The sequence below is a fragment of the Cyrtonyx montezumae genome, unplaced genomic scaffold, assembly GCF_038088225.1.
Source record: "Cyrtonyx montezumae isolate F1298 unplaced genomic scaffold, pur_monq_1.0 scaffold_20, whole genome shotgun sequence".
NCBI lineage: Eukaryota > Metazoa > Chordata > Aves > Galliformes > Odontophoridae > Cyrtonyx > Cyrtonyx montezumae.
The window spans coordinates 3,671,864-3,692,629 of record NW_027071937.1 but is presented as its reverse complement, the minus strand read 5'-3'; the positions used below and the strand labels follow the sequence as shown (position 1 = coordinate 3,692,629).

Genomic DNA, 20,766 nt, shown 5'->3' with positions numbered 1-20,766 from the left:
TTGAGTCAGGAATAATGAAGCAGTTTACAATAGATTTAATAACAGTAAAATCACACAGTAACCACCCAGGGGCCAACAAAGGTAATCCTCTCAATATTACTAGAGAAAAAAAAATTATAGATAAAGACGTTAAAGTCGAAGCAGCCAGTAAGCACTCCATGGTGAGGAGAGCAAATCAGTTTTAATTTTGTGTTTTCTAACATCTATCACGTATCTTTTTCCTCTCTTTTTTACATTTTTCCTCCTCATATTCAACAGGACAGATACCACTGCTCATTTCCACTGCAGTTACTCGGGGTAACTCTTCATAGCCTCCATGCTGGCCTCGCCAGACTCAAGTTTTTTTCCTTAGGACTTTCAGATAGATGTTTCAAGCTCTCCTGAGCAGTTCCCCACAGCGCCTGGCCCTTTCTTAGCATGCACAGGGCAGGAGGTCTACATTCATGTCCATGCTCCAGAGAATGGACAAATTCAGCATCTGTGAACAAAGCCAACTAAAATGAACTTCTCATATTGATGACTACACGGTTTCCTCACTGACAACAAGTCACTTATAAGCAACTGTCATCACATGGTTCCTTTAGGGTACGATAAGCCCCTTGCACCAAATGCATGACAGAAGAAACTTCCTTAAACCAGAAAGGCAGTTTTGAATGTGCTCAGGCTTTCCCATAATTGGGGCTGTAGGATTTTGTTCAGAAAATGGAAAGTTACCTGGATTACGAAAGAGGCTGGCTGAACTATCAAGGCAGATAGGACAAGTTGACAGTGAGTGCAAAGCCAAGCACCCATAGATAAGAACCTCTCTCACAAAAGGACCACAGCTCTCAAAAGCTACTCAGACAGAAACCAGCATCCAAGCCTGAGTGCTAGGCCCAAGGCAGTAATTTGATGCTGGACAAGCCCTCATCTTCCTCCCTAGTGTATCTTCATGCTAATGCTGCTTAATTCCCTGAACTCCCCTCTGCCCTGCTGGTAGTTCAGGGGAGCCACATCATGCTCACTGGGAACCCTGGTGACTGTGGAAGCCAGGCAATGCTGCTAACACCCTTCACAAAAAGCTCTGCTGACCCAGATCTGCTGCTCTGTATCCTAATAGAAAATCCACCTAGAGAAAGACCCCAAGTGCAAGTCAAAGTCCCTGCACAGTGCCCGCCTTGGAGCTTGGGATTCCAGATCTCCCAGCCACCGCATCATCCTCCAGTGAAGCAAACACATGTGGGGAACAGAGATCCTACTCTCCCGCTGCCTGGACTACCTGTATCTCCAGCAATGACAACACTGGTGTTTTAAGGCCTTGTAAGATCCTCCCAGATTGCCAGTCTCTGCTCTCCATCTCCCGGTGCTCTGCAGAGCTGGAAAACACACACTGCTTCGTTGTCATCTTTTGGTTTGACTTAACGCACGCCTATTAATCAGCTGAGACAGTCTTCAGTTGAGGGGCCTCTGTAAGGGTTTAATAAACTACAAGTGGTGCTGCCTTCTCCAAGTGGACACTCGTCACTGTGACTAACAAGTTTCCATTGACGTGAAACATAAAACTTTCTCCCACCCGCCCGCTCCTCCTAGCCCCCATCACTTTTCTTTTGTTAAGCCTCCTGGCAGCACAAAGTGTCACCTTCCCAGCGTTTTTTAATATGAATGTGAAATTAGTGAGGTTTGCCCTTTCCCCTGGCGGACAGAATCCTCTGTTATTAAAAAGTAAAGCACTTTAATAATGAAAACTTTTTCTCTTTTTCCTGTGTTTTAACTGTTTAAAATTAATGAGAAGGGCATAACGGTTGTCAAAGCGATATTGAAAGCCGGGTAGCCTGGACCGAATAAGCACGAAAATCCCTCCAGAGTGTTAAATAAACAGTGCTTCAGCCCCTTCTGAATCCCTCTGTTGGTTATTGTATACATTCTGTAACAGCACTCAGAATAGATCTGAGCACCGGGGAGGCAGAAAGGTTTCAGAATTCCAATAAAGGCCTCAAATTAAAGACAGCCTGGTGCGAATTCCAGGAGAAAATTAAAGAGACCTCAAGCTTAAGTGACAGGTGACTTGCTTCTGTGTCACAACTGTCAGGGGATTTAGTGATAATATGGCAATATATTACAAAGGACTTTTCTTATTCCCCCCTTTAGGTTTCAAAATGAGGCATCTCTTCTTCCTGGTGCTGGGGGAAAAAAAAAGTAAGACAAAAATGAGGGATAAAGTACTAGGTGCATAATTTCCAAAGTGTGAGGTCAGTCCGAGAGAAATAAATGAAAAAAGCAAATGGCAGGAAACATAATACACACAGAAAACAGCATCTCCCCTCCTCCCATCTCCACCTTGTCTTTTATCCCCTTCAGCCCCTTGGGACAGATCTCATTTTAAAATTGCCCCCTAATGGGCGTGAAAAAAAATAATCCGTGTTTGATTCCTGCCTTCCAGGGAGGTTCATCTTAAAAAATTAAATAAATAACAAAAAAATCTAAATTTAAAACTGTCTCAGAGCCAAACTGAAAACAAAACCAGCACACCGTGCAAGTGTCTGGGCACATCAAACAGAGCAGTGTTACTGGAAGTGCACTGGAAGCCATCCCATATCCTTTACAAGCTTTAATCCTGCTCATGTCCTGGTTCAGGTGAGCAGGACAATTAATTTGAGACCCTGATACATTTTTCTAAGGCCCAAAAGATAAAAGCCTTCCCCAGAGGTTTGCTTGATCTACTCTCCATGTAGATGAATTTGTTACATCTGTTAAGAAATAAGCATTGGTGTCATTATGGGGAACTAGTGGGATAGAAGAGCATTTTCTAGCCTGTATTTGCTCGGAATGAACCTATTCTGGCAGATCCCTAACCACTAGTATAACCCACGATCAATAACAGCATGTATCATCTCTAAGAAGAAAAAGGCCTGGCCATAACGTGACTTAACCAGCTCAGGACACTGGGGGACCTCCCCACAGCTACACTTGGAAAAAGAACACTTACCTCTTTCAGAAGAAACCTGTGATTATAAAGAAAACAGCTTTCAGGTTTGAGAGGTGAGTGTAAGAACCTCTTACTTCATTAGGAGGGTATGTTAATGGCAGAAAGGACAGAAACTCAACAAAACCAGACTGAGGTGGAGACAGTCTTTCTTAAAGCAGAAAAAAAAAAAAAGCAGCCAAAAACTCAGGCTATAACATCTCCTGCTTCCATTATACTTCAAAACAAAATGAAGGATTTTGTTTTAATAACAACTTTTTACTAACCTCCACACACCTCCTCCAGAACCCACCAAGTCCCCCTGCCCCCCTCGATAAAAGTTGAAAGATCAAATTTATTCTCTTTGTAGGCAGGTGAACATTCACACACCCAGACATAGCCACATATATATTTTATACACCTAAATATAAAATATACATTTTACAGGCACTTCAGCTTGCTCCCTGGCTGCACACAGAAGCCCAAAAAATGCATGTTCCAACGGGGTTCTTATAATGGACTTCAGTTGAGGCAATGAGAACCGAAGAGCATTATAATGAGATTCCTGTGTGCACAACTATAATATATACATGACTCAATGCATGGAGGGCTGATAAGCAAAGCTAACTCTCTCTCGAATGGCAACATCACAAATAGATCAGGTTCAGCTCCTCGTAACAAGTCCTCCATCACTCTCTGTCCTGTGCAGCGTCCATTGCATTCCCAGCTTGCTCTGCTGCCTTTACAGCAAATTTAGGGAATTTAGCAGACATTAACCTCCCTTAAAACTTGGTAACATGTCCCTGCAACAGCTGAGAAAGCATTACAGACCACTTACAGAGCCCCTGATGGTAATAAAAATCAAAATCAAACATCCTTGATTGCAGTTAGTATATTTTTCAAGTAATTCCTCAAGAAGCCTATGTGATATTGACAGGCCTAGTGCAATCCCATCCTCATTAAACTGTAGAGATTTTTTTCCCATAAACTATTTCTCACTCCCAATTCTATAAGATTCGGAGTCATGTTAAAATTGGTAATGCTGTATTTTTACACTCCCACAGCAGATTCAGACCATCCTACAGCCAGAGCAGATCTATCACAGCTCCAGTGCAGGCAACAGCAAAATACCATTCACTTTGAAGGCGGAGGGAAGAGAGAAGTTCAATCCTACTTTTGACTGCAGGTGAAAGGAACCCACTCCTTCTGTTTATGCACAGCACTCTGCACGACAGGGCATGCCTAGGCAGCAGCACCCAGCAAAAAAATAAAATAAAATGAGAGTAACAGCTGTTTTCCAAATCCATTTTGTTGTTTGTGTATTTTTCATTTTTCTTTTGACAAGAGTGAGAGAGGCAAAAGATGAGCATTTAAGTCAGAATATTTTATATTTAAAGGTACAGAGTATTTTGCAACTTGGAAGCATGATAGAATTACCACCCCTACCAGTCCTGCTAGCAACCAGGCTTACTAGCCACAGAAGGACACAAAAAGCAATTCAAATAATTTCTGCATTCGCAAAGCACATCTACACCTCTGTGTGTCTGCTGCACCAGCTAACAGACCACATCAGCAGCATATTCCAAACATTTAAGCATACGATACATGGTGATGTGAGTGAAAATGAAAGAGCTTGAAGGAAAGCTGTATCTCACAGTAGCCACAGATGGAGCTTTCTGTGAAATACAGGATATTTAGGAAAGCTGAGCATCTTTCAAAAGCATGCCTACCAAAACCACCACAGCTCTTCATGGTCATCTGCAGGAAATGAGAAGGCACCAGACAGGCTGTAGGTTCATGTGTGTTAAAACAGAAAGAACAAGCAGGCAAAACAGCAACACGAGGAAAGAAAAAAGCATTCTGCATCATGCCTGAAGCATTCCTGATTTAATTCCACAGAAGCAGAAATACTCCAGCCATCAATTGCAGATGGCTGAATGCTGTGAATTAGCAAACTGATGGCAGACCTGAAGTTTGCAGAAATCAATGAGAAGATGACTGTCAACCCAGCAAGCTTTGCTTCAGGCTCCAAGTAAATACAGGTAATAATTAAAAAGCCTATGCAGCACATCACCAAATACATTTTGCTCATTTCTTCAGAAAGATTTTACAGTATTTGTGATCTCCAACAGTTTTAGTGCAGAAAACCCAAGGAGAAGAGAAGCACTGTGGGAAAAAAAATAAAGCTTTTGCAGCTGGAAAGCTTTACTGTCTGCTACAAAATATTTGCTGAAGAGTTAAGAAAGAACTGGTTTTTGGACAGCAGGTTAAAGATTGGACAGTTGTGATATAAGGCAAGTCTACAATTACTTGCATTGCCTGACGTGGCGGATATACCACCATCATAACACAAAGATGGAAGCTAAGGGAGGAATAGTTATGATCTTTAAATGAAAATTGTATCAATTCCAAATCAGCAGAGTAACTCACCTTGTTTCTTGGTCTGTGCAGCTTGAAGCGATCATCTTTCATTAGGCTGGATAATACCTTCTCCACCTTTATCTCTGAGACACTGAAGCAGCAAAGACAAAAAAAACAAACAAAAAACAACTGCAATTTATTCTGTTAAAAAAAAACACTGCATAAAAAACTAAAAGCTGATAACACATGGCAAGATGGGAGATGATACTCAACCCTCATTCAAAGGAATGAGTTTATGGGGAAACAACAGGATCCCAAGGCACTTCTCCTCTGAAACCAACCCTCTCAGTTTCCTTCCACACAGTCACATCATACCTCTCTCCCACAAAATCTTATGTCATTCCAACCTCTTGCTACACTGCTGGAGTCAGAGCCCAGGAACAGCCCTCCTGATGGATGTACTCCCACATTCACCTAGAGCTTCAAAAGCCACTCCTGATGCCAGTTTGATTTTCTTCTCCATTCTGAGGGCTCATTTTCTTTCTCCCCTGGCACAACAGTAAAACCAAAGCCCTGCATATTAGGGACTCAAAACACTTCATCTTTTTTTGTTGTTGCTGTTTTAAATAAAGGCGACTCACTCGGCTATCCCTAGCCAGGTTTCACACTGGGCGTTTATTTCCATTCTGTCGACTCACATTCTTCCTGTAGCTTCAACCAGATGATTTATTCTCTAGTCCTGCTTGCAAGACACTGCTAGCCCACTGCTATGGCCTAGATACCCACGTATCTTAAGAACCAACTTCATTTTAAAGCATGCAAGCAGTCCTATTCAGAGATGCATGCACAGGAGACTAGATCCTCTGTCCTCTTTAGCACTGAAATGTGGGGCACACACACACCAGGTGACACAACACAGAACAGCTGTGCAGCTTCAGGCAATTAATATTACAGCTGTACCCAAACTGGGTCCCATTTCCAAGGAAATTACTCAGATAATAAAAGTTGGAGTTTGTGGGTCCAAATTTTCAAGTCGCAGCATTTCAGCAGTGGGCAAAGGTCATCTCTAGAAGAGAGATTATTTCCCTTTTTAAACTGGAGTAAATCATAAATACTGCATGGGAGCCAAGGAGTTCATTGAGGTTTACTAGAGTGTAAGGAAGAGATAAATCTTGGGCGCCCACCACTCCTCAGACTCCCAGATCTCAGATCGTCACAGAGATGCAGGCAGTTTCTGAAAGGAAGAACTGATGATTTTCTATGAAGTACAAAAAGAAATGACATCAACAAGAACCTTCCCTTTCTCTTCACTCAGAGACCTCAAAACTCATGGTAAGGAGGAATGAATAATTCTGCACCATGTTCTGCACTACAACAGGATACCGTGCCCTTCCCACTTCAAGCAATGAATACTTTTCTCCTGCAGCCTGCACTTCCACCCTCCACCAGCTCATCTTCACAACCCAACGAAAGGAAAAGAGATGGTTGGCAGAAAGACTCATCCAGCCTCAGGACAGGACAACGTGGCCATGAGATATCCTACATGGGAGAGGAACACCATCTCTGTGCAGCTAGGACTCCCAGCACACAGATTCCTCCACAGAGGATGCAGGGAGGGATGGGGGAGTGATGGGCAGAAAGGGAAACGGAGCATAAAATGACAAGTGAGGGCTTCTGTTTGTTTCTGAAAAGTGTAACAGTAAATTAAAACATAAATGGCAACCACTTAAGCAAGTGAAAAGTGTGCCTTCCCCATCCCCCCAAGGTTTCTTTGACACAGCTATGAATGAAAACGTCAAACCTCTGACATTGATTTGTCTGATATGTCACCCCCTCGCCGATCCTCCCCTCTCGCGGCGCGCTGCCAGCTCGCAGCCTAACAGATATGTGAACTTGGTTCTCAGCAGGGAGCAGCATGTGAGGGGAGCAGGGGAGGGGGGGAGCACAACGTGGAGAAGGGAGAGAAATGACTCGTGCCTTCATGGTGATGCGCCCTCCTTTATAAATTAGTTAGGCTGCCGTTAGGAGATAAAGAAATTATCTGATAGCTGTCGAGGCAGGCGCTGCTAGATTGCAGTTGAAGGAACTAAAAGAGACATAAGCAAAAAAAAAAAAATAGTAAACCTCACTGACTTTCTGCTGCTTCTTGCCTCTTCTCTTCAGAGGGTAATGTGTGAGCTGTGCTGAGACAGAACATTTTGGAATCTAACCTTCTGGAAAAAAAAAAAAAGGAAAAATGGGGAAATGTACACAAAATATCAGTGTGCACGTACATACACCTCTACAGTTGGATAGAGGAGCCACAGCTTCAAGCCACACAGAGATTGAAAAGAAAGTTACAGAGGCATGCAGCTTCCTTGAGACCCGCTGGGAATTACTGATCTCAGCAGAGCCAAAGTGAGATCGTTTTGGCAAAGGCTAACTCTGCTTTTCCACAGTGGAAGCCAAGGAGAGGCTTCAGGTACTGGTGAAAATTAATTGCGAGCGATTTCCAATTTCAAAGGCAGTCATCCCTAATTCCGAAGTGGATTTTCATCCAGGAACAAAGCCACGTCTGCTCTCATTACTTCCGACTCTCAACACTTCTGGACTTACTCCCATACACGCTGGGGTGGGTGGAGGGGTTTAAGAAGAACTCTGGGTCAGATCCTCACCTCCTGCAAATCAGTGTGGCACCACTCATTTACACCAACTGAAGATGGCAGGGACCTGTCTTACGCTTTGTCTTCTTAGAAATACATATTTTATGAAGTATTTACATTTCAATAAACCTCGCGGGAATTTCATTGATAAAAGGAAAAAATAAATTACAAACAGTTCACAGCGCACACTCAAACCCAACACGAAACAACAGACTTCAAATTTAAGCACAGAATTAAAAACAAAAACAAACTGCAAATTCAGGTAACGGGTGCAGCCCAGGTCAGAAGCTGTACAGACCCAGGATGAAGGAAAAAAAAAAGATCAGTGCTGAAGAGGATGGGTGACAGCCCAACACACGCTGTCTTTCCGCCTCGCACCGAATTAAATTGTCAGGATTATCACCATAATGCTCTGTTTATGAAGAGTAACAGCAATTTGTGCTGATGGCACTCGCTGCCTTTAGCTTCGAGCTGCCTTCCCGCATCTCCTCTGTAATTCATCAGCTCTCTCTTTTTGCTGCTGTCCCTCCTCACACCGTGCACGACTGCGTAGGAAGAGCAGAGGACACATGACTGCAAACAGGCCGAATCGCCCACCCATGCCAATTAGACACTGATTTTCTTCCATGTGAAGACAGAGGTCAAAGGCAGAAAAATCACACTCCTTTTTTCGGCAGTCCCTTATCTCCAGGGCAGCAAGTTTTATGACGAACATAAAACAAACAAGAGAAGACAATCCCTGGAGTTGTTTGGACATACTGATTTGAGGAGAAAAAATATTCACATAAAGCTCTCCTTACACACTGAGCAGTCTTCTAGATTGCTGGAGAACAGTGGCTAGCTCAACAACAGGTCTTCTCAGCAGATATAATTAGCAGTGAGTGACTGACACCGCTTCTTAAACTTGTTAGAAAAATCCAACAGAACTAATAAAAGCATTAACAATTAAAACAATAATAAAAAAAAAGGGTAATTTTCCTCTCCTAACTCCAACCCTTCCCAAATATTATAAAATGGAAAGATACAACTTTCTACTTGGAGTTAAAAATTCACAATTATGTGGGATTTCACCTTTAAATGTCAGTGCTGTTTGTTACATGAAAAAAACCCCTGTCAGCTTAGCCCTCCATGTCTTGCTGGTGTCTGCTTAATAGATAGTTACCTGGGATGATGGATGGCTCTTTGTTAGACCACTAAATGGCTCGCAGCCTAGAATAAGCCTGTATTTACTGCCAACATTTGTTTGTTTCAAGGATGCAAAACCAGATTCGACTCCAAGCAGCTCCACCCGACAAACACAACAAATAAAAGAGAACTAATCTGTGCGTGAGTTTACAGGACTCCATCAGCACTAGAACAACACTATAGGGATGCAACTCGGCTCCTGCTCTGAAATGCCAGAGCAAGGAATGCAGGAAGAAAGGGGAGTCACATCTCCAGTTGCTTGCTGGGGGGGCTTGGGACCTGGTAGTGCTCCCTACTACCAATACTGAAGGTTTTTCATCCCCACAAAGGGATCACAGTGCAAGCGGATCTGGACTAAAATCTCACTGCATGTCAGCCATCGAGCAGCTGACTGCTCTTTGAGCTGCTCCTTCACCATTCTGGCTTGCTCTCCTTTTACTGCCTGCTCCTGAGTCCTGGCCACAGCCGGTGCAAGAGAAGCTTTCTCAGCCAGCGTGGAACACACCCTGCTTTTGGTCTGCTGAGTCCCTCCACCCCTTTGCCTTCCAGGACCATACTGGGCACTCACCACTCACAGAAGCCTCTTCTATTTTTGCCACAAGCCACTTACACAACATATCTAGGCCAATTACCTGCCAGATATGACCCACAGCTCCCCAGCTATTTCTCTGCCGGATCTCTCCTGAAGAGAAAGCACAATCTCTGACAATATGGTGCGATGCAGGCAGATGGCCAGCTAGCATTTGACAGGCTCATTTGACTTGTGATCTCCTCATAGCCACGACTTGAACCCAGGGCCGCAGAGATAACAACCGAGCGCAAAGCATCTCCAGCTCCCATTTCCTCTGTGCCCCTCACCACACACTCTTGCTCACACAATCTGCCAGCAGGATGATTTTCCACACACAACCCCCCTCTCCTTTTGCCAGTCTGGGGCTGGTTCTGGATCACAAGAATTAATAAATTCTTATTAAAACCTGCACGAGCTACAGTCCCGCTGAAAGTGCCACGGAAGGTTAATTAGCAAGGATGAGCTGAAACTTTTGTTCGTGTTTCTGACTCACTTAATCTTGTGAGAAGCCAGCAAGCTGACATATTCTGCCTCCGAAGGCGCCAGGACAAGCAGGCTGTTCCCGTGACAGCCAATCCGAGCCGTCCTCCCGATCCGGTGGATGTATTCCGCAGGTGAAGCTGGAGCGTTATACTTCAAAAAGGGAACATGAGAAGGGAAAGGAGGAATTAACAGAACACAGCATGTTAATTATAAACGAGACACTCGGCCTGCTCGTCGGAAACAAAGGGGATCTCAGCAAAACCCACCTGCTGTACCTCCCTCGGAATCAGTCTGTTTATCAAGAGCCCATCGGACTCATCGCTGTAACCATCACTCAACCCCCTCAGCCACAGCAGTTTTTTGACATGTGAATGTGACACATTGGCCAACTTTCAGATAATAGGACAGTTTTCCCCATCTCAGTGTCTCTCTTCGCCTTTTACATTTTATTTCTTTACAGGCACATCAGGAATCTGTTTGCTTCTCTCTCTCAAAAAAAAAAAAAATTCTCACTGAATCCTCCAACCAAGCAAAGCCCTGCAGTACCCACACAGAGCAGGATGCCACCTGAGCTGCATTTAGGAAATAAGCCACGCAATTAAATACAGCACATCTAAATTTGGCTGTTTTTGCTGTGATTAAAGCAAATCATAGGTAGTTATTGGATAGAAGAAACCTAAGAGAGATGGGATAGTAAGTCCTTTGGGCAGCATCGGACACAGGTAGCAGTTGTCTTCCCATTTACGACTCTGAGACACTACTGGGATGTTGCTTAAAGGCCCCCACCCAACCCCAGTATAGCAGTGCCTCTCATTTATTTCTCCCAGAATCAAAAATGCTCAGCTATTTGCAAGATCTGATAAAGGGTGACATACTTCCCCCCTCTTTTAGCCTCCCCCCATCCCTTCCCCCCTCCTCCTTTCCTAGAAAAATGAACATGCACAGAGATACTGCTTAGAAATGAGCCCTCAGCAGTTTAACTGGAAAAAAACCAACAACCAAAGCCCACTCTAGTGTTTATACCTGTGCCCTCTGGCAAAGTTTCTACTGGCTAGAGGTGTGAGTAAGATGCTGTGAGCAATCTAATTGCTCCCTGCAGGTCCTTGCTCTTGGACACAGCTCTCAGGACAGCTGAGATTTCGCCTTCTGGACACACAGAAGTCTCCCAGGGCTTGAGGTAATTTGCACTGCGTTCTAACACTGGCAACTATATCTTTGGTAAATTATATTAATATACAGATCTGGGAATTAAAGACTTTACTTCCCCAGCCTTCTCCAACTAGCTAGCTGCTACAAAACCTTTCATTTTTATAAACATGAAATTAAAATCAAATTTGTTACTTGAAGGGATGAGGTAGAAATTAAAAGGCTTTGTGCCCTGTTTTTTTTTTTTTTTTAACTCAGGTGTCACTTGATATATGAGAACCTCTGTATCAGTTTTCCCCAATTCAACTAACCATTCTTTTAATTATAAATCTTGTACAAAAAAAAGAAATCTGCTTCACGCCGCCAGATTCCTCTTTGAAGTGACAGGCTGCTATTTTTAAGGTTCAACCCATCTCCCTTAGTTTCTATTTTTTTTTTCAAGATAATATTTCTGTCAGCAGCAATGCAGTATTGGTGTGGTTTTTGTTTGTTTTTAAAGGGGAAATCTGAACTATGCTGTTCTAAAGAAAGCTGAATGCTTACAGCTAACCAGCCCCAGCTCCAATCCAGCAAAGCCCAACCTGAAACATTCTTGTCCCTGCACAGATACCATTGGGCTACTCAATGTTTAATGACAGCATTGTACTTGAACTCTTCATGGAATCGTGTCTCCAATAATCTCAGAAAAGCAGAACCACAGAACCACAAAAGAGATGGTCAGTAATTCTGAGGATTTGTCTTCCTGCAAGAGGAAGGAGGTGTTTCCTCCCAGCCATGGGAATACTATTACACAAGTGACTATACTGGAGTTACTGAAAACAGACCATCAGCCTTGAGTCCCAGTCCTGCAGTCAGGAGTATGTGGGTCTCCCACACCTAAGCCAGCAGCACAAAGACAAGCCAACTGCAGAAAGAGGGTCTGGACTGAAATGGGAGTTCATCTAAGCAAGACTGCACTAAACACATACACACACATACATACACAGCACATACCTGCACGATCCACGTGACTTGAGGCAGGTCCAGTCCACGTGCTGCAACATCCTTTAAAATTAACAAGAACACTAAGTAAAAATGCTTTGCAGATATCAGCAAATTAAGAGCTCTGCCAGGACAGTGATTATGCTGGGAAATACTGGCTACACAAATAGGAATTTTATGTGCCTGTTTTGGGGTGAGATGGGCTGAAGGTCAAAACTAGTGTGAAGAGTTTTGAATACAAAGGAGACTGTTATCAGGTTAGTACAATAAAAGCATTCCATTACCATGGGCCAAAGCTTGGAGAATACAGAAACAACTCTTTCAGGAGAGTGGTGTTGAATTACAGCAGTCTGCTACAGTCCCCTTACATTACATCAGAGAGAGTCAACTATCTTAATGGCACTGACACGTCTGGTTCTTCAGTTTGTTTCACTGATGAAAGCAGACCTGCTTGTAGCACACACCACCAGAACAGTGAGTGAGGAAGAATTAAACCCCTGGAAGGTAATACTGCTACTGAGCTAACTTCTACTCCAGAAAGCCTAAGAACCAAAACCAAGCTGCTAACGGTGAAAACAGCCACAAAACAAATGATCAGTGATCACAAGCCTTGAGTAGAACATCCAGAAGTGCACTGATCTCCACCAAGAGAGTAGTTTGCTAAGTGATGATATGAAGCTGAGGAGCAGAAGACTTGCAGGTCACCTGGTGCTGTGATTGCAAAAAAAGAAAAAAGGCCAACAAATAATTTAGTAGAATCTGCAGGAAGCTGAAGGACAGCTCAAGGGGGGGGGGCTTCAGCCATGCCTTAGATTTTCACCAGTCTGGCTTTTAATTCGGAGAAACAAATCTCAGCCCTGAAGAAAACAGTCTGAAGCCACAGTCAGGCACATGGTTTGACGTGCCAGCTGGTGAGAAAACCCATCAACTTGGAGAAGGGCTTGAGCGAGACCCTTTAGTTATCAGCAGACAGTACAGCTCAGAAATACATCCTGTCAGAGAGGAAACGGAGTATAAATGCAGTTCAAAATGGAGAGAGAGCGCACGCGTGCTTCAATCTCCCTTCTTGAAGTTCTGTTCATTAGTAATGTCCTCACATACTCCTTGGATTTTACATTCACCACGCGCAATAACAGAGCAGGTGTGCAGGTTTAACTCTGTTAGGTAATGTTTTGGAACACATGTATCTTTTAGCTAGTTGCAAAATAGAATATATTAAGAATGTAAGCAGGAGCTTAATGTACTAAAAATGTGTCAGCCACCCACTGAAGTGTTTTCATGCAACTCCCACACACGTTAAAAGAGGAGGAAGCTGATGTTTTGGCAGCAAAGGCCTTTCCATAAGCACTAGCCAGGCTGCTTTGTGGCTCCAACTGCAGTAAAGGAGGAGACAGTTTCCACAGCGCCCACTCTGAAATAATATGCGCTTCCACTCCAACACGCTCATTAAGAAATGACTTGTTCCCAGAGTCAGGTGAACAGATGTACAAAAAGCCACTTAAAGGAGGCTGGAGCAAATAAATCAGGAGAAGTCAGCAAACGTGTACAGCAGTTACCAGGATAACAAGATTATGAACTCCACAGTCAGGAGTGCTGATGTCTGATTTTGCTGGTTCTGCTACGTACTTCCATGCTGACAAGTCTTTGGTCTTTTCCTGTTCTGTGCTCTTTCTCACACCTAGCAGTATAGGAAAGGCTGTAGATGAACACAGGGCTCTGACCTTGGGACAAGGGCAGCTTACCTGAAGTACACAGATAACCAAGCTATCCTGGTGGTCACAAGCACGCATCTCCAACACAGGAATGACAGCAGAGAAAGTGAACAACCCTATCACCCATCAGGACCACTTCCCTCCTCTTCTAAGAGACCTTTTCACAATGCATCTGACAGGGAAACCACCATTGAGGACAGCATCGTTCCCATGTACATTTGCCAAAGGAAGCAGGGAAGTTGAAAGGTTAACTAAAATTGTGATAAAGAGCCAGGGACATTTCAGGAGGAGACTCTCTCCCATCGTCAGCCTTGTATTTGCTACTGCTTTCACAATGCCACCAACTCCATTCAGCTGTTACTGACATATATCAGCAGCTATTCTCTTGGGGTTTAACTTGGCTTTCTTTCAGATGTATCTTGGGATTTACTGGTAATTGGAGTGTTTTGCAAACTCTCAAAGATTTCTCAGTATCAGTCCACCTGCGTCTCCTGTAGCTCCTTTTTCATAAAGACCCTGGTAGGCAGCAGCAGGATAGAATTAGGATAAAAAGTTTGAGACGATCTGCCTTCCTCTGCTGAGGAAGCCATGAGCTTTTCACATCTTTAGAAAAACACTTTTGGATCATTGTACCGGGAAAGAAAACACAGCTCAAACAACAATTACCCTGTTTTACTAGCACTGTATTTATTTCCCACACAGAAGCACTAACTTGCTGCCAATGCTCTTTCAAGAAGCCCGACAGATTTCCAGTTCACTGCTTTCACTTCTCCATTGCCCCAGACAGCATTATCCCTTCCATATATTTCTCATACCACCATTCCTCAATAATAGGGAAATCAAGAATGTGACACCTGATGGATGACATCACTGCTGTTTCCTCTCAACAGACAGCAAGAGGGAGCAAAGAGAAACTATTCCAGTGTCATTTTAAAGAAAACCCTGATGCCAACCATATAATAATCTCAAGCAATTACCACGTTCCTAGCCTGATCCCAACTGCAAGTCACAGAACGGCACAATTTAAAAGCCCAACCTACTTGAGGACTTGCAGAAATGCTGAAATTCCTGCTCCTAACAATTCACATCAGCCTTCATGGCCTGCGATGGGGGTGGTGAGGGAGAGAGAAGGATTGGGATGAAAGGGAACAAAAGGCAAAAACCCCACACAGAAAGCAAAGTGCATTGCTGCAGAATATCAGAAACAGCACAGCCACAAAACTTTTGCAAGGGCCTTCGTTTGCTCACAACCTAATTAGGGCAAAGGAAATCGCTAAAGTTGCTTTTGAAAGACACTCAATGGTGAGGTCTTGAAGGCCCTGAGCTTGACAATTGGCTGCCTACATGAGGCCTAGAAGTACAGATGGAAGGCAGCTTGCTCAGGTGCCAGGCTGTCAGTTGGATTAAAATGACTCATTTATTTACCAAAGAACCTCACAAAGTGCTTTAGCTAACAGGCAGAGAGGGCCTAACGGCTCTCCAAGCTGGGGAAGAAGCTCTCGCGCCTTCCCGGCCTGCCAAAAGTCATTACTGCCGAGTGTGGAAAGCCATCAGCAGGGTAGAGACCCCCGTCGGCAGGGTGACAGATTGGGCTGCGTAATCAGAGGAGGAAGGAGAGAGCACAGAAGCTGTCAGAGGCGAAAGCTCTTGGCTGGGGCCGCCAGAAAACTGGCAAGATGAGTTAGCGTGACTGAGTAAACAGCAAACAATCTCCAAATGATCTTTCCTCTCTCCCTGGAAGAGATGAACTTGTTTAAAAGGCACATCCCAGAGGAAGCTGCAAAGAACTTCAGTGAAGGAGAGAGAAATGAAACTGGATGAGACCCTCTGAGATATACAGCCCTTCTTTACTTTCCTGTCTGCAGAAAATATTTCACAGACTACACTAATATACATATGACATAGAGCAAATTAATAAAAGGAACAGCAGGTCCCATTGCTTACTGGAGCGGAAAGATGGGTGGAGAACATGGCATAAGGGACAAGGGAAGGACAGTAACATTATTTGTGCTGCTCTTTTGTGAGCCAAGTTTCAAAATTCTGTGGGCAGGCGCATAATGTGGTTTTGCAGTGAAGAAAGCAGAACCATCTTACTGCAGATTTTTGCTGAACACAAATAAAAGCATTAAAAAAAAACCAAAAAAAAAAACCAATGCCCTGAGAGGCAGGAGATGGTCATAGTGCCTGGCTGCCCTTTGGACATCTGCGTTGGGGAGGCACCTGTAATGTGGGACTAGTGCAAAGCACATCTCTATATTAAGGTGTCCATATGGTTCCCATTACTGTGGTAACAGGCCACCTCCTGGTTTCAATGCATTTGTCCTCTCAACATCTCTGTAAGATAGAAGAGTGCTACCATCCCCATTTTACAGATGGGAAACCAAAGCAGATATTTTAGACCTAGATGTACAACTTACTGTACTTAACATGCTAACCATGTGCCAGCTGAGCCATAGGAAGTGTAACTATCAGGATTTGCATCCCTGCCTTGCAGTAAATGCAAAGTAGCTCAGACTGCAAAATGAAGTAGGATTATGATAAATGCATCACCTTACACTACTCTCTTCACTGCAATCGATGCTAATACACGTTAGCTCCCATTTATGACAGGTCAGGAGCAAACACACAACTATCATCACTCAGTTGACACGTGGCTACTTGCTTTGTCATCACAATTTCACACACATTTGTATGGAGTCTGTAGCATGGCAGAAAATCAAGCCATATCTCCAATGTCTCAAGAGGGGAATCTCATCCAGTGGGATTGCTTTATCTAACTTACTTTTCTTCCTACCCTGTCATCAGCTGTATGTTTCCTGGCAGATTTTTCCAGCCACGGGCTGCATTTCTCCTCCGAACTGTCTTACTCGGGAACTGTTATCCCAATGAAAGACACAAGATTGTTTGCAAGGATTCTATTTTATCTTTGTCTAAAAAGGAGCATTCAGCATCTCTGTGAACTCCTTAAACAGAAATTTCAGTGATAAAGCAAGTCCTTGAAATTTCTCAGTTACAGATAGCACGTGTATGAAGGATAACATGGTTTACTTAGTATACAGCATTTAGCATACGCTACTTATCTTCAAAATACTCTATCTACACCAGTGAAGACTGAGCTCAGTATGTTCCTCATGTTCACTTATGAATTGCAAAGATGCATTTTGACCTTGATCAATTTGTTGTAAAGACTTCATACAGAAGAGGAGCAAGAAATATGTACATCTTTACAGGTGATACAAAATATAATTTGGCAATGCTAATAAGTCAAGTGTTCCTATACACGTGGCAGTCCCAGTTCATAACTGTGCACATTAGAAAAAAAATCAGCCCCCCGTTCTCTGAAAAAAAAAAAAATATATATATTTCCTTTTGCAACTAGTTTCCTTTAAGAATAATGTGCTGCAAGAACAGGAGTCATTTCAGAGCTAGAGAGGGTTTCTCAGCTCTAATTACTCCCGATCGCTGTAATTTACAAGTTTGCAGTGGGTAGAAATCGCCAAGATTCACACATTTTCAGATCAACAGCTGCCACTATTAGAGAGCAAATCGTGCAGCCTTCTGCACCACTGCAGCAGGATGGTGCCACATAGCTGTGGCACCGACAGGTCAGAAACGAAAAGTAGAAGGTGCCACCATAACACAAGGGTGCCAGCAAACTTCAGTAGAGGACAAGAGTATCTCCCTCAGCACCCTTGAAGGAAGCTTCAAGGGCAAAGCATGGAAAGCAGCAGAGCATGTGCATTTCTAATGACACTGTTCTCTGGTAGGGCTTCCCTTCCATCCCCAAAGGTTTTTTTGTTTTTAACCCTGTGGTAGTCACGAAGATGGAAAATATCACACCACATCCAATTTACCTGGCAGTTACAGGGCATGCTACAAATTAGGACTGCTTTCTATTGACTGCATGCAGAGAGCAAGGTTCCAGCATCAGACAAACAGAATTTTGCAGACACACTGCCATGCAACATACCTAGAAGCTCTTGTATAAGATGCATATGGTGCCTTACAGCAGAAGATCATGCAATAGCTTGCAAAGAGGACACCAGTCTTTATTTAACGTGTGAGATGCAGAAAAAGGAGATGACCTTCCTCAAGGTCAAGCAGCAAGCTGGAATTACAGCTCGGTGCCAAGTCCCCTGCTCTACCACTAGATACCAGGCAGGCCCATTAGCATGGTGCTGCAAAGGGACTAAGATACTTACAGTGCAAAGTAAGATGCCAGAATTGGATTTTAGGAACTCCTGGAAGACCTCTGTTCTTTCCTATAGGATTAGAACAAAAAAATGAAGAGTATGTATGCACGTTACGATCAACCTTAAAGGAAATTAGCTAGAGTTACAACTTAACAACTATGCCTCTTTCAGCTCTATCATGTACAGCTCCAAGAGCAGTCAGGCCCAAACGAAAAAGTAATGGTACAGATGTGTGGTTGGGAAGGCACAATATGGCAAATCCAAATATGCTTAATCAAATCAAATTATTAAGTACTGGAGATGCTCAGCTGTACAGTTGCTCATGAGAACCAAGAGATACATTTCCAAGGCAACAAGACAAGGGAAAGGAGTCCTTAGAATCTCCTGTGCTGGGGTAGGGAGGAGGTGGGCTCCTGGTCTTTGAGGCAGCCTCCAGTGAGCTCCCTGGGCGCCCTCCCGTGGTCCCAAGCAATGAGGAGGGCCCCTTGCACTGGTAAGGGCCACTCCACATGCTCCTGAAAACCAGGCCTGATGATACTGGGATGGGAACCAAGTATCAGCTGCATAGCTGCATCCCCATCGTTGGTCTGTACCAACAAGATTCCCACTACTCCACTTCTAAACCGATTTCAGGCTCCCAGATAGTGCTGCCCACAGCCACCACAATGCCCTGCCAGCAGTCCCTCATGACATTACAGACATATTTGCTGTCATGTTAGTCAACCTCTGACAACCTTCATGATGTTAAGTTATGAAGGCCTCAATAGCATTTGGTCTTCAAATTTGCCATTAACACCTATTCAACTGCTTCTGCTTCTGTAAGAAACAACTGTATGCTCACACTTCTTTCATCTTAACTCCATTTACTCTTGTCCTTTCCAGAGCTCAGGCTGTCTCTGGCTTCTAACATACCATCCCCATCTTCCTCCTGTCCCTGTTTACTCTTTCTTCCAAAATATCCTCACCTCCATGTTCCAAGCTTTCCTCCTCAGAGTTCCAGCTAGGGATTAAGTGAACAGCCTGCTACACTGATGACACAGAAGCAGCCCTACATACTTGACACCCAGCTAGACTCATTGCTCTAGGAAAGAAGGGAAACTTGGGCCTCGCTGACATGCTGAACCCTCTGCTGACAAAAATTAAAGAAGAGAGCACGCTGTATCTTGTTGACAATGACAGCAGCCGTGCTCAGCAGTACCATATGGGATCCACAATTTAGCTCCATTAATGCTCTTAATTTGAAGACATCAAGCACTAATTACACACTGGGTACTAAAAAGGCAAAACCCTTCCCCTGGTGCCAGCTACTTAGTGGTGTTCTGTTGCCTTAACAGCTGGTCAGGGTAGAGTTGGGCCAGACCAGGCCTGCTCACTCGCTCAGACAGGCAGGTTGAGGAAAGGCCAGAATGCAGGGACAGCAAAGCACATGTTTCTGGTCTCCACAGGATGGGAATGAGTGAGAAAAACAATGGCTCTTCACCTCTTGCTTCATCAGAAAAGCTCTGTTCATTTACTATCTCTGCTGTGCAGCTCAGAGTGGAGCAGCAGCTCTCTCTATCACAGGCTAAGGGCAAGATCAGGGGCTGAAGTTTCAAGGGAGCTCCCTCGGCTATTGAGAGAAACACTGCAGTGACAGCTTATTTGGTGCTCTCCTCCTGGCCTCTCAGATCCCTGCAGCAAACTCCAAATTCATCATCCAGGCCTACCCTGCTAAAACCCATTTATTTTAGGGTAATCATTATCTTGCTACTATTCCAGCCTAGTGAAAAGAGTAGCCTGTCAAGACACTGTTCTTTAAAATCAATGCCAAACTGCTCCATCCTCATCTAATGGGGGTCAACTTATCGTGTAATAACATTTTGGGGCTTGGATGAAGTTTGCCTCTGGCATCAGAGGTCTTTCCTGACTGTATGAAAGAGAAGCATGGATACATAAATGGTTTAAGCATGCCCACTGGGAATACTGAACGGCTGCCTCAGCCTGCTGAAATAATACCTTTCCTCTTCAGCTGTGTTTTTCTGATATAGCTACCAAAGTAGTTTTTAGAAGTAGGACAATACTCTTATTCTCATTAGCACATGGAAGAGTGAGGCCCCTAGAGGTGAAATGACTCTATCCCTCTCTTCTACCCTCCTCCCAAAAATAACCACAAAATAAATCACAGAGAATAAGGAACTCTACCCTGCCATATGATAATGCTTACTTCCTGTTCCATGTTGCCATGCAGTCGTAGAAACTGTAAGCACACAGAGGAGACAGATGAACGTTTAGGTTGTTCAGACTCTAGCTCTCCTGAAAGGACATTAACAAGGAGCTCATAGTGAAATTCCACTTGTTCACAACTGGAGAAAAAGATGATCATCTTATGTTGTTTTTCACACTGCAAGAAGACAAGAAAATTGCATTTGACCATCACCAGTAGGTCTCTCTCAACCCCCCCATCTCAGGGTATCCACCTGACTTCCTCCTCTGTAGATACAATTACCCAGGAATGGATACAGAAAGGAGTCTGACACCAAAAGCTAAGCCACTAAAGAAATTACCTCACTGT

The 20,766-nt window shown here is 43.8% G+C and overlaps 1 protein-coding gene across 1 annotated transcript in view; it reads right to left on the bottom strand.

Annotated features, from left to right (window-relative positions):
- The window catches only part of DDX31 (DEAD-box helicase 31), a 42,145-nt gene that overhangs the window by 11,777 nt on the left and 9,602 nt on the right, over positions 1-20,766 (bottom strand). The window contains 5 exon segments of the mRNA XM_065737444.1: positions 5,372-5,453; positions 10,194-10,333; positions 12,323-12,373; positions 18,225-18,284; positions 20,419-20,595. Of these exon segments, the coding sequence (XP_065593516.1) occupies positions 5,372-5,453; positions 10,194-10,333; positions 12,323-12,373; positions 18,225-18,284; positions 20,419-20,595 (510 nt within the window).